Genomic DNA, 15,040 nt, shown 5'->3' on the forward strand with positions numbered 1-15,040 from the left:
TATTCCCTACTTTCAAACCCTCTAAATCTCCCCTCAACCTTCTAATTTCCAAATAATGAAGTCCAAACCTATTCAATCTTTCCTTAGGTCTTCCAGACCCGGCAATATCCTTGTAGATTTTCTCTGTACTCTTTCAAATTTATTTACATCTTTGCTGTGGGTAGGTAACCAAATCTGCACACAATTCTCCAAATTAGCCCTCACCAACGTCTTATACAACTTCAACATAACATCCCATCTCCTGTACTTAATACTTTGACTTATGAAGGCTAATGTGCCAAAAGCTTTCTTTATGCCCTGTGTCACCACTTTCAATCAATTATGGACCTTATATTCCCAGATCCCTTTATTCCACCACACTCCTCAGTGCCCTACCATGTAAAACCGACCCTGGTTGGTCCTACCAACGTGCAACACCTTAAATTCCATCTGCCATTTTTCATCCCATTTTTCCAGCTGATCCAGATCCCCCTGCAAACTCTGATAGTCTTCCTCACTGTTCACTACACTCCCAATCTTGGTGTCCTCCACAAGTTTGCTGATTCAGTTAACACCATTATCATCCAGATCATTGATATAGACGACACACAACAACAGACCCAGCACCGATCCCTGTGACGCTCGACTAGTTAGTGAGGCAATCATCTACTACCACTCTACGGCTTCACCCTTAAAGCCAATGTCTAATTCAATTTACTACCTCATCTTGAATGCCAAGCAACTGAACCTTTTTGACCAGCCTCCCATGTGGGACCTTGTCAAATGCCTTACTAAAGTTCATGTAGACAACATCCACTCCAAAGCTGTCTAAACAGACTTTAGTAAGGTATTTGACAAGGTCCTGCATGGTAGGTTGGTCTACATGGATTTTTCCTGACATGACAAATGAAATAGTAAATCGGAAGTTCATTCATCAGGAATGCCTTGACTGGGGCTGACTTTCAAATTTCTTAGTCTTCACACGTCTGTGGTAAAAACTCATTGATGCCCATGGCCTGGATACTACGTTTGCACAGGATATCAAGAAAAATCCGAGCTTCCAAGACTTGGAAATGAAGTCAGAAAAAGCTTGCCTTCTGTACTTTCCTCCTTACAATGAAATTACTCTGGGAGAAAATGGAGTTGCTTAATGTTGATAAAATTTCACCTCACCCTAAATAAGGTATATGAATAAAAACATTTTTTGAAGACAGGAAGATGAGAAGAAAGAATTTAGGAAGACACCAGACAAAAGGGTCTAAACAAGAAGCCCAAAGTCTTTAAGTGATGACTGAACCCTCTGCCAACTACGCAAATTTACATCATCTGTCACAACTAGTGTCCTTTTTGCCTGCACTGTGTTCTTGACTTGCAATATTTTCACTCAATTGGAGTTAATTGTAGTGGCATTTTCAGCTGAACCCCAATTTAAATACTTACAGTCCCGACCCCTTCCAACTTGTGATGGCCTTCCCTGGACCCAACAGGAGAGCCAAAGAAATTTTTGATAATATAATTGAAATTTACATTCAGTTGGGCGTGAGAAACTGAAGACTAAAACTGAATCCGAGACGAGAAGATGGCGGCGCAACGCAGCACGCAGTGGCCACTCTGGAATGAATATCTGTTATTTGTTAAGTAGGATGCCGTGCACAATCCTGATGTGATGGAGACAGATGTGAGAAGCACGGAGGAACATCTGGTGAAACTTCTGAAATGCCTGTTTCGCTGCCGCTCCTACTGTGCGATCCACAATCTCTGGAGGGGAAGGCCCCGAGTCCTCGGCTTTGCCTGTTGCCGGGGCTGGGGTCGAAACGCTCGGCAGAGATGGTGCTCGGTGGTCGGTGTCGGAGGGCTGGTTGGAGGCTCGAAGTTTTCGGACGGACTCAGAGTTGGCTGTGGTCGGGTGCTTCCAGGATGCTGCATCGGCAAGTTTGCGGTGCTGGAGGAGAGTTTTTCTTCCTTCTGCCGTCTGCGTGAGATGATGGGGCTAATGGGACTTTGAGACTTTTTTTACCGTGCCCATGGTCTGTTCTTTATCAAATTACGGTATTGCGTTGCACTGTTGTAACTATATGTTATAATTATGTGGTTTTTGTCAGTTTTAGTCTTGGTCTGTCTTGTGTTTCTGTGATATCATACTGGAGGAACATTGTATCATTTCTTAATGCATGCATTACTAAATGACAATAAACGAGGACTGAGTGTCCTCATAATCTAATCTATATGAAATAAAGGCCATGACAAAGGAACAAGAATTTAAGAAACGTAAGAGGTGGGACCAGTAGGCCCATCTAGCCTGCTGAACCATTCAATAAAATCATTGCTAATCCTGCTGTTAACAAAGCTCCACCTACCTGCCTTTTCCCCATAACTCTTTATTCCCCCACTATGCAAAATTCTATGTAACTGTGTCTTAAATATATTTAATGAGGTGGCGGCCTCTTATGCTTCCATGGGTGGAGAATTCCACAGATTGACTACTCTTTGGGAAAAGCAGTTTCTCCTCATCTCTTTCTAAATCTATTCTTCCAAAATTTGACGCCATGTCTCCTTGTTCTTGTCCCACGTGTCAGTGTAAATAACTTTTCTGGCTCTATCTTATCTTTCCCTTTCAAACCATATCATATCATATTGATATACTTCCCTATTTAAGAAGAGAACAAGGGAAGATCCTGGGAACTATAGACCGGAGAGTGTCATGTCAGTTGCAGGGAAATTGCTGGAGAAAATTCTTGGGGATAGGCTATATGAGCATTTGGAAACCCATGGCCTAATTAAACCAGCATGGCATTGTGGGTGACGGGTCATGCCTTACCAACCTGATTGAGGTTTTTTGACAAGGTTACGAGGGAGATTGATGAGGAAGGGCAGTGGATGTCTACATGGATTTTAGTAAAGCATTTGACAAAGTCCACCACGAGAGGCTAATCTCAAAGATTAAGATGCGTGGGGTCTGTGACGAATTGGCTGTTTGGATTCAGAACTGGCTTGCAGATAGAAGACCGAGGGTAGTGGTTGAAGGAACTTATTGGAGCTGGAGGTCTGTAATTAGCAGAGTTCCGCAGGGATCTGTGCTGGGATCTCTGCAGTTTGTGATGTATATAAATAAGTTGGATGAAAATGTAGGTGGACGAGTTAGTAAATTTTGGATTATCCCAAGATTGGTGGAGTTGCGGATAGTTTAGAAGACTGGTAAAGAATACAGCACAATATAGATAAGTTGCAGATATGGGCGGAGAAATGGCAGATGGAGTTTAACCCAGATAAATGTGAGGTGTTGCACCTCGGTAGAGAAAATGCAAGGAGACAGTATACTGTTAAGGGAAAGATCCTTAACGGTGTTTCTAAGCAGAGAGATCTTGGGATCCAAGTTCATAGGTCATCAAAAGTGACTATACAGGTCAATAAGGTGGTTAAGGCGGCTTATGGAATGCTTGCTTTTATTAGTCAAGGCATTGAATTCAAAAGTCAGGAGGTTATATTGCAACTTTATAAAAACACTAGTTAGGTCACATCTGGAGTATTGCATACAGTTCTGGTCACCCATTATAGGAATGACCTTGAGGCTTTGGAGAGGATGCAGAAGAGGCCCACTCCCAATCCTAGTTCCTGCATTTCTGTGTAATATGCAACTACGTGAATTACTCTACTCACTGGCTGCCACCTCTTGAAATGCCTCCTGGCAGAGATATTTCTCTCAGGTCTTGCTTCTGTTCTGGCTGTGGGAAGGTAAGATTTATGACAGGTATTAAAACAGACACAGAAACACGTCTGTCAGCCTCCAATCCATGGTCCCTCCCTTTGACCCTGCTTATGCCACAGTCTCCCTCACACCTATTCCCTGTAGTTCTTCAGCTCTTCCTCCATCTCACCCATGAATCTTTGAATTAGAGGAGTCCTCCTTCCACTGAGTCTGATGTTAGTCTGACTAACTCAATCCCAGTTTCCCAATGGCCTCCTGCCATTCCAATTTCCTTCAGAAGGCTGATTGGATCTTGTTCCACCATCCCCACAGATAGCGAGGTTGGGTTCATTAAAACTGTTGGAATTTTTAAAAAACCATCTAAAACATTCTGTGCTCCTTCGAGCCAACTGCTAAAATGGACAACCCTCCCTGATCACCCTGTTTAAATCACTCATGCATTTTAACGATCTATCAAATCATTTCGCAACCTCTATGTTCTTGGGTTTCTGTCAGTGAAGTTAAGTGAATGTGTACACCTGTTAATCTGTGTGTTTGAATGTTCAAAGTTCATAGTAAATTTTATTATCAAAGTACATATATGTCACCATTTACAGCCCTGAGATTCATTTTTTTGCGGGCAGACTCAAATCTATAGAATAGTAGCTATAGCAGAATCAATGAAAGATCACCTAACTGGGGCACTCAACCGGAAAGCAGAAGACAACAACCTGCAAATGCAAAAAGAAGAAACAATAATATAAATAAATAAGCAATAAATATTGAGAACATGAGATGAAGAGTCCTTGAAAGTGAGTTCATTGTTTGTGTGAACATTTCAGTAATGGGGCACGTGAAGTTACGTGGATTTATCCCCTCTGGTTCAAGAGCCTGATGGTAGAGGGGTAATTACTGTTCCTGAACCTGGTGGTGTGAGTCCTGATGCTCCCGTATCTTCTTCCTGTTGGCAGCAGTGACAAGAGAGCATGTCCTAGGTGGTGGGGGTCCCTGATGATGGATGCTGCTTTCCTGCGACAGCATTTCACGTAGATGTGCTCAATGGTAGGGAGGGCTTTACCCATGGTGGACAGGACCATATTCACTACTTTTTGTAGGATTTTCTATTCAAGGGCATTGGTGTTTCCATACCAGGCTGTAATGCAGCCACTTAATATACTCTCCACCACACACCTATAGAAGTTTGTCAAAATGACAAACATCTTGTGAGTTTATATGTGTGTTGGGGGGTGGGCGGTGGGAAGTCCAGTTTTTTATGGTGTGTGTGTGTGTGTGTGTGTGTGTATTTGTATATTGGTCTGAGTGGGTCTTTCTGTGAATAGGTAAAACTAGAGAGACGTATTCTTGTTTGAATAAATGAGTTAGCACTTTTTTCTTAGTTTTGATATATATGATTTGAATGAAAATGTACCCCCTTCCTTGCCTGCTTTTGGCGACCAAGAAGGAGGTCGAATCGTTCGGACAGAGATGGCGCTCAGTACTTGGTTTCGGAGAGCTGATCAGAGCTCGAAGTTTTCGGATGACTCAGAGTCGGAGTGTGGTCGGCATGGCAGGGAGAGTTTTTCTTCCTTCTCCCGTCTGCGTGAGATATGGGACATTTGAGAGACTTTGAACTTTACTGTGCTCACGGACTTCTTCGTCAAGTTATGGTATTGTTACACTGTTTGTAACTATATGTTATAATTATGTGGTTTTGTCAGTTTTTTCAGTCTTGGTCTGTCCTGTGTTTTGTGATATCACACTGGAGGAAATAACGTATCATTTCTTAATGCATGCATTACTAAATGACAATAAAAGAGGACTGCGTGTCTTCATAATCTAAATACTGTAGGTGGATTGGCAAGTTCGCAGATGATACCAGGATTGAGGAAGTTGTAGGCAGTGTAATGCACTATGAAAGGATTCAGCAGGACATAGAGCAGTTACAGATATGGGCAGAGAAATGGCAGATGGAGTTTAATCGGGAAAGTGTGAAGTGTGGAACTTTGGGAGATCGAACGAAAGGCAAAAGTGTACAGTTACTGTGCTAATGTTGATGGTGATGTCATATACATACTGTGTGTGTGTGTGTGTGTGTGTGTGTGTGTGTGTGTGTGCGCGCGCGTGTACCCTAAACTCCTGGTGGAGTCATCGGGGTGCTGCCATGACAAGCTTTTTTGGTATGCTCATCATACGACATGTCATCATACAGATGCCTATCCCTCTGCAGGTTTTTTTTAACGAGGTCAAGTTGTTAGCTCAGCACTCAACCCAGGCGTGCAAGGGAGCCGGGTGGATTCGAACTCGGGACCTCTCGCCTCGAAGTCCAGCGCTGATGCCACTACGCCACCAGCTGGTAACTGTATCCATACTAATTCTACTTAGCGCCGTTTGGTCTATATCTTTCTATGCATTGGCATTTTAAGTGCTGTTCTGCATTATTACTTTCCACGGCACTCTACTGATGCCTGCTGTAGAAACACCAATGTCCCTTAATGGAAAATCCTACAAGACGTATTGGAACGGCCCAGTCCATCACGAGTAAGGCCCTCCTCACCATTGAGCACATCTACATGGAGTGTTGTCCCCCAGGAAAGCAGCATCCATCATCAGGGACCCCCACCACCCAGGACATGCTATTCTCACTGCTGCCATCAGGAAGGTGGTACAGGAGCCTTGAGACTCACACCAGCAGATTCAGGAACAGTTATTACCCCTTAAACCAAAGGGGATAATGTCACTCAACTTTTTTTGCCCCATCATTGAAATATTCCCATAACCTATGGACTCAGTTTCAAGGACTCTTCATCTCATGCTCTCGATATTTATTGCTTATTTATTTATTTATTATTATTTATTCCTTTTGTATTTGTGCAGTTTGTTGTCTTTTGCACACTGCTTGAATGCCCAAGTGTTCTTTTATTCTGTTATGGATTTATTGATTATACATAGAAACATAGAAAATAGGTGCAGGAGTAGGCCATTCGGCCCTTCGAGCCTGCACCACCATTTATTATGATCATGGCTGATTATCCAACTCAGAACCCCGCCCCAGCCTTCCCTCCATACCCCCTGACCCCTGTAGCCACAAGGGCCTTATCTAACTCCCTCTTAAACATAGCCAATGAACTGGCCTCAACAGTTTCCTGTGGCAGAGAATTCCACAGATTCACCACTCTCTGTGTGAAGAAGTTTTTCCTAATCTCGGTCCTAAAAGGCTTCCCCTCTATCCTCAAACTGTGACCCCTCGTTCTGGACTTCCCCAACATCGGGAACAATCTTCCTGCATCTAGCCTGTCCAATCCCTTTAGGATCTTATACGTTTCAATCAGATCCCCCCTCAATCTTCTAAATTCCAACGAGTACAAGCCCAGTTCATCCAGTCTTTCTTCATATGAAAGTCCTGCCATCCCAGGAATCAATCTGGTGAACCTTCTTTGTACTCCCTCTATGGCAAGGATGTCTTTCCTCAGATTAGGGGACCAAAACTGCACACAATACTCCAGGTGTGGTCTCACCAAGGCCTTGTACAACTGCAGTAGTACCTCCCTGCTCATGTACTCGAATCCTCTCGCTATAAATGCCAGCATACCATTCGCCTTTTTCACCGCCTGCTGTACCTGCATGCCCACTTTCAATGACTGGTGTATAATGACACCCAGGTCTCGTTGCACCTCCCCTTTTCCTAATCGGCCACCATTCAGATAATAATCAGATAATACCTGCAAGAAAATAAATCTCAGGGTTGTATATGGTGACATATATGTGTGTTGATGATAAATATACAGTGCCTATAAAGAGTATTCACCTCCCCCTTGGAAGTTTTCATGTTTTACAGTATTGAATCAGAGTAGATTTAATTTGGCTTTTTTGACACTGATCAACAGAAAAAGACTCGTCCGTGTCAAAGTGAAAACAGGTCTCTACAAAGTGATCTAAATTAATTACAAATATAAAACACAAAGTATTCACCCCCTTTAATATGACACATCAAATCATCACTGGTGTAGCCAATGGTTTTAGAAGTCACATCATTTAAACTAGAATGGTTGGGGGGTGGGAATCAAATTAAAGCGGCTAGGTGTGAGGAGGTTAGTTCACAACAGAGGGATGGGAACCAGTGCAGAGAGACAGAGGGGTGTAAAGTGAGCGTAGAAGCAAAAAGTACAAAGGGGAAAAGTAAAAGTGGCAGGCCGACAAATCCAGGGCAAGCATTAAAAAGGGCTAAGAGAGTTGTAAAAGAGCGCCTGAAGGCTTTATGTGTCAATGCAAGGAGCATTCGTAATAAGGTGGATGAATTGAAAGTGCAGATTGTTATTAATGATTATGATATAGTTGGGATCACAGAGACATGGCTCCAGGGTGACCAGGGATGGGAGCTCAACGTTCAGGGATATTCAATATTCAGGAGGGATAGACATGAAGGAAGGGGAGGTGGGGTGGCGTTGCTGGTTAAAAAAGAGATTAACGCAATAGAAAGGAAGGACATAAGCCGGGAAGATGTGGAATCGATATGGGTAGAGCTGCGTAACACTAAGGGGCAGAAGACGCTGCTGGGAGTTGTGTACAGGCCACCTAACAGTAGTAGTGAGGTCGGAGATGGTATTAAACAGGAAATTAGAAATGTGTGCAATAAAGGAACAGCAGTTATAATGGGTGACTTCAATCTACATGTAGACTGGGTGAACCAAATTGGTAAAGGTGCTGAGGAAGAGGATTTCTTGGAATGTATGCGGGATGGTTTTTTGAACCAACATGTCGAGGAACCAACTAGAGAGCAGGCTATTCTGGACTGGGTTTTGAGCAATGAGGAAGGGTTAATTAGCGATCTTGTCGTGAGAGGCCCCTTGGGTAAGAGTGACCATAATATGGTGGAATTCTTCATTAACATGGAGAGTGACGTAGTTAATTCAGAAACAAAGGTTCTGAACTTAAAGAGGGGTAACTTTGAAGGTATGAGACATGAATTAGCTAAGATAGACTGGCAAATGACACTTCAAGGATTGACGGTGGATATGCAATGGCAGGCATTTAAAGGTTGCATGGATGAACTACAACAATTGTTCATCCCAGTTTGGCAAAAGAATAAATCAAGGAAGGTAGTGCACCCGTGGCTGACAAGAGAAATTAGGGATAGTATCAATTCCAAAGAAGTAGCATACAAATTAGCCAGAGAAAGTGGCTCACCTGAGGACTGGGAGAAATTCAGAGTTCAGCAGAGGAGGACAAAGGGCTTAATTAGGAAGGGGAAAAAAGATTATGAGAGAAAACTGGCAGAGAACATAAAAACGGACTGTAAAAGCTTTTATAGATATGTAAAAAGGAAAAGACTGATAAAGACAAATGTAGGTCCCCTGCAAACAGAAACAGGTGAATTGATTATGGGGAGCAAGGACATGGCAGACCAATTGAATAATTACTTTGGTTCTGTCTTCACTAAGGAGGACATAAATAATCTTCCAGAAATAGTAAGGGACAGAGGGTCCAGTGAGATGGAGGAACTGAGCGAAATACATGTTAGTAGGGAAGTGGTGTTAGGTAAATTGAAGGGATTGAAGGCAGATAAATCCCCAGGGCCAGATGGTCTGCATCCCAGAGTGCTTAAGGAAGTGGCCCAAGAAATAGTGGATGCATTAGTGATAATTTTTCAAAACTCGTTAGATTCTGGACTAGTTCCTGAGGATTGGAGGGTGGCTAATGTAACCCCACTTTTTAAAAAAGGAGGGAGAGAGAAACCGGGGAATTATAGGCCGGTTAGCCTAACGTCGGTGGTGGGGAAACTGCTGGAGTCAGTTATCAAGGATGTGATAACAGCACATTTGGAAAGCGGTGAAATGATCGGACAAAGTCAGCATGGATTTGTGAAAGGAAAATCATGTCTGACGAATCTCATAGAATTTTTTGAGGATGTAACTAGTAGAGTGGATAGGGGAGAACCAGTGGATGTGGTATATTTGGATTTTCAAAAGGCTTTTGACAAGGTCCCACACAGGAGATTAGTGTGCAAACTTAAAGCACATGGTATTGGGGGTAAGGTATTGGTGTGGGTGGAGAATTGGTTAGCAGACAGGAAGCAAAGAGTGGGAATAAACGGGACCTTTTCAGAATGGCAGGCGGTGACTAGTGGGGTACCGCAAGGCTCAGTGCTGGGACCCCAGTTGTTTACAATATATATTAATGACTTGGATGAGGGAATTAAATGCAGCATCTCCAAGTTTGCGGATGACACGAAGCTGGGTGGCAGTGTTAGCAGTGAGGAGGATGCTAAGAGGATGCAGGGTGACTTGGATAGGTTGGGTGAGTGGGCAAACTCATGGCAGATGCAATTTAATGTGGATAAATGTGAAGTTATCCACTTTGGTGGCAAAAATAGGAAAACAGATTATTATCTGAATGGTGGCCAATTAGGAAAAGGGGAGGTGCAACGAGACCTGGGTGTCATTATACAACAGTCATTGAAAGTGGGCATGCAGGTACAGCAGGCGGTGAAAAAGGCGAACGGTATGCTGGCATTTATAGCGAGAGGATTCGAGTACAGGAGCAGGGAGGTACTACTGCAGTTGTACAAGGCCTTGGTGAGACCACACCTGGAGTATTGTGTGCAGTTTTGGTCCCCTAATCTGAGGAAAGACATCCTTGCCATAGAGGGAGTACAAAGAAGGTTCACCAGATTGATTCCTGGGATGGCAGGTCTTTCATATGAAGAAAGACTGGATGAACTGGGCTTGTACTCGTTGGAATTTAGAAGATTGAGGGGGGATCTGATTGAAACGTATAAGATCCTAAAGGGATTGGACAGGCTAGATGCGGGAAGATTGTTCCCGATGTTGGGGAGGTCTAGAACGAGGGGTCACAGTTTGAGGATAGAGGGGAAGCCTTTTAGGACCGAGGTTAGGAAAAACTTCTTCACACAGAGAGTGGTGAATCTGTGGAATTCTCTGCCACAGCAAACTGTTGAGGCCAGTTCATTAGCTATGTTTAAAAGGAAGTTAGATATGGCCCTTGTGGCTACAGGGGTCACGGGGTATGGAGGGAAGGCTGGGTTCTGAGTTGGATGATCAGCCATGATCATAATAAATGGCGGTGCAGGCTCGAAGGGCCGAATGGCCTACTCCTGCACCTATTTTCTATGTTTCTATGTTTCTATTAGTTAAATGGAGATCACCTGTGTGCAGTCAAGGTGCTTCAATCGATTGTAGTAAAAATATGCCTGTATCTGGAAGGTTCAACTGCTCGTGAGTCAGTATCCTGGCAAAAACTACACCGTGAAGACAAAAGAACACTCCAAGAAACTCCACAAAAAGGTTTGAAAAGCACAGGTCAGGAGATGGATACAAGAACATTTCCAAGGCACTGAATATCCCTTGGAGTACAGTTACGTCAATCATCAAGAAATGGAAAGAATATGGCACAGCTGTAAATCTGTCCAGAGCGGGAGATCCTCAAAAACTGAGTGACTGTGCAATAAGGGGACTAGTGAGGGAGGCCACCAAGAGACCTATGACAACTTTGGAGGAGTTACAGGCTTCAGTGGCTGAGATGGGAGAGACTGCGCATCCAAAAACTGTTGCCTGAGTGCTTCACCAGTCGCGGCTTTATGGGACCAGTGAAGAGAAAGCTACTGTTAAAAACTCACATGAAATCTCGGTCTAGAGTTTGCCAGAAGGCAGGTGGGAGACTCTGAAGTCAGCTGGAAGAAGGTTCTATGGTCTGATGAAACCAAAATTGAGCTTTCTGGCCATCAGACTAAATGCTATGTTTGGCATAAGCCAAACACCACACATCATCAAAAACATTCCACCCCTACTGTGAAGCATGGTGGTGGCTGCATCATGCTGTGGGGATGCTTCACTGCAGCAGGTCCTGGAAGGCTTGTGAAGGTAGAGGGTAAAATGAATGCAGCAAAATACAGGGAAATCCTGGAGGAAAACCTTATGCAGTCTGTAAGAGATCTGCAACTTGGGAGAAGATTTGTTTACCAGCGAGACAATGACCCCAAGCATAAAGCCAAAGCTACACAGGAATGGCTTAAATACGGTAAAGGTAATGTCCTGGAGTGGCCAAGTCAGAGCCCAGACCTCAATCCAATTGAGAATTTATGAGTGGACTTGAAAGAGGTTGTTCACTCATGATCCCCATGCAATCTGACTGAGCTTGAACAGTTTTGTAAAGAAGAATGGGGAAAAATTGCAGTATGCAGTGTGCAAAGCTGATAGAGACCTATCCACACAACACATACAAAATGCTGGAGGAACTCAGTAGGCCACGCAACACCTATGGAAAAGAGTACAGTCGTTGTTTTGGGCCAAGACCCTTCGTCAGGACAGAGACTTACCCACACAGACTCAAGGCTGTAATTGCTGCCAAAGGTGCATCTACTAAATACTGACTTGAAGGGGGCAGTACTTATGCAATCAGTTATTTTGTGTTTTTGTATATTTGTAATTAATTCAGATCACTTTGTAGAGATCTGTTTCCACTTTTACATGGAAGAGCCTTTGTTGATCAGTGTCAAAAAAGCCAAATTAAATCCACTGTGATTCAATAAGACCTGAAAACTTCCATTGGGGGTGGGGGGGGGGGGTGAACACTTTTTGCAGGCACTGTACTTTGAACTTTGAATGTCATTAGAATGCTTACCTCAACCACCCTCTCAGGCATCTTCAATCACTCACTGCACGAAAACATTTTGCCTCAAATCCCCTATGAATTTTCCAATCCTTATTTAAAGCCTCCGCTAATATACTGTATCTCACTAACAGTAAGGCTCCCACTACCAATCCTCTGGTCACAGTATGTGGGACCATCCCTCACTGAGGGTCAGTGTGTGTGTGGGACCGTCCCCCAGTGAGGGTCAGTGTGTGTGTGGGACCGTCCCTCAGTGAGGGTCAGTGTGTGAGGACTGTCCCCACTTAGGGTCAGTGTGTGTGTGGGACTGTCCCCCAGGGAGGGTCAGTGTGTGTGTGGGACTGTCCCCCAGTGAGGGTCTGTGTGTGTGTGGGACTGTCCCCCAGGGAGGGTCAGTGTGTGTGTGGGACCGTCCCTCAGTGAGGGTCAGTGTGTGAGGACTGTCCCCACTTAGGGTCAGTGTGTGTGGGACCGTTCCCCAGTGAGGATCAGTGTGTGTGGGACTGTCCCCCAGTGAGGGTCAGTGTGTGTGTGGGACTGTCCCCCAGTGAGGGTCAGTGTTTGTGTGGGACCGTGCCCCAGTGAGGGTCAGTGTGTTTGTGAGACCGTCCCCCAGTGAGGGTCAGTGTGTGTGTGGGACTGTCCCCCAGTGAGGGTCAGTGTGTGTGTGGGACTGTCCCCCAGTGTGGGTCAGTGTGTGTGTGTGACTGTCATCCAACACGGCTCAGACCCGTGGAGCTGGCATTCAATAAAGGTCAGTGTGTGTGGGAGCCACACCCATCTGCATGTTGAAATGTGGAGGTGATGACATTCAGGTCCTCGTGGGGATTAGCCGTTGCCAGTGGATGTGACCTATGACCTTCACTGACCTCCATCGCGCACAGCCGATGCTCCACATCTTTGACTGTTGCACGAGAGTGCAGTCCCAGACTTCGGTCCTGTCTTGGATCTGACTGGTCTCGACCTTTCCGATCTCCTGACGGTTTACAGTTCAAGCTTTGTCCCCCTTGACAACGCCTCTTCATCTTTCTCATCCTTCTCGTCTCTGTGGTCGTCCTTCCAAGATCAGTGGCATCTGGAGAGAAGGAACAATGAGGTTTATCTCCTCTTAGATGGTTAACTTTAATTTAAGCCAACCCTGAATCTCAAGTTCTCATGCTCTTTAAAGCTAAAATACAAACAGAAAATGCATATAAGCTCTCAGCAGGTAAGGTAAGAAGAGAAACAGAGCTAACGTTTCTGATCAAAGACTTTTTGTCAGGAGTGGGAAAGAATGAAAAGAATCTTGTTGAGCTGTCAGGGTCCCTAGCGAACTCAAGTGCAGGAATCACAGAGAGTTCTGCAATTCAAACAAATGATTTATTACGGAAGTCGACAAGAACTCAGGCAAACGATACAGAATCTTGAAGAACTGAAATCACTCAGAACTCGGCCTGAGTTTCACCAGATAAGGATCCACAAAGAGGGGTTGGGAAGCCCCCTCCCCCCTAAATGCACCCTGGAGCTCATAGGAATTCAGGACCATTCAGACATTGAAAATCCCGTGCTAATTAAATTACACCAAATTGAATAAAAGTGATAAATACAAAGGGAGTTTAACAATGCACATGATCATAAATGAGATGCCTGCAACACAAAGTGAAAACCTAGAAGAGTCAGTCAGAAGACAATTAGACATAAGAAGGTAAGCAATCCAAGGAACACTGCATACTTGTGAGGTTACACTGAGAAAATACAATCCACATACTCAATGAAAAGCAACACACATCAAAGTTGCTGGTGAACGCAGCAGGCCAGGCAGCATCTCTAGGAAGAGGTACAGTTGACGTTTCGGGCCGAGACCCTTTGTCAGGACTAACTGAAGGAAGAGTTAGTAAGGGATTTGAAAGTGGGAGGGGGAGGGGGAGATCCAAAATGATAGGAGAAGACAGGAGGGGGAGGGATGGAGCCAAGAGCTGGACAGGTGATTGTCAAAAGGGATATGAGAGGATCATGGGACAGGAGGCCCAGGGAGAAAGACAAGGGGGAGGGGGGGAAATCCCAGAGGATGGGCAAGGGGTATAGTCAGAGGGACAGAGGGAGAAAAAGGAGAGAGAGAGAAAGAATGTGTGTATATAAATAAATAACGGATGGGGTACGATGGGGAGGTGAGGCATTAGTGGAAGTTTGAGAAGTCAATGTTCATGCCATCAGGTTGGAGGCTACCCAGACGGAATAGAAGGTGTTGTTCCTCCAACCTGAGTGTGGCTTCATCTTTACAGTAGAGGAGGCCGTGGATAGACATATCAGAATGGGAATGGGACGTGGAATTAAAATGTGTGGCCACTGGGAGATCCTGCTTTCTCTGGCAGACAGAGCGTAGGTGTTCAGCGAAACGATCTCCCAGTCTGCGTCGGGTCTCGCCAATATATAGAAGGCCACATCGGGAGCACCGGCCGCAGTACATCACCCCAGCCGACTCACAGGCAAAGTGAAAAACAAGCTTTTCTTTTTCTTTCAAAAGTGACCCTGGGTTGCAGGGAAGATGGGAGAGGGAGATGCCTCTAATAGGGAAAAACTGGGGTGATCGACACTTTAAACAGTGTTACCTGGTCAATAAGTGAATGGAATGGAATAGAATAGAACAGAACCTTATTGTCATTGCTCAAGACAACAAGATTACGTTGCTACTCCAGTCCATGTAAAACAGATGTCTATAATGCATGTGGTATTGCTTAATTTTTTTAAAAATCCCATATTTAAATGCAACAC

At 44.4% G+C, this 15,040-nt stretch overlaps 1 protein-coding gene across 3 annotated transcripts in view; it reads right to left on the reverse strand.

Annotated features, from left to right (window-relative positions):
• The window catches only part of si:ch211-137a8.2 (uncharacterized protein LOC777613 homolog), a 68,446-nt gene that overhangs the window by 8,776 nt on the left and 44,630 nt on the right, over positions 1-15,040 (reverse strand). For 2 of the 3 annotated variants that reach the window (XM_063059950.1, XM_063059949.1), the window contains exons 10-11: positions 13,159-13,364; positions 3,637-3,701 (exon numbers count right to left, since the gene is read on the reverse strand). In XM_063059950.1, coding sequence (XP_062916020.1) covers positions 3,637-3,701; positions 13,159-13,364 — 271 coding nt within the window. Of the gene's footprint in view, positions 1-3,636; positions 3,702-4,339; positions 4,396-13,158; positions 13,365-15,040 lie in introns of those variants that run through there. The other variant, XM_063059951.1, reaches the window with a different exon arrangement.

Source organism: Mobula hypostoma, chromosome 10 (genome assembly GCF_963921235.1).
Source record: "Mobula hypostoma chromosome 10, sMobHyp1.1, whole genome shotgun sequence".
NCBI classification, from domain to species: Eukaryota; Metazoa; Chordata; class Chondrichthyes; order Myliobatiformes; family Myliobatidae; genus Mobula; species Mobula hypostoma.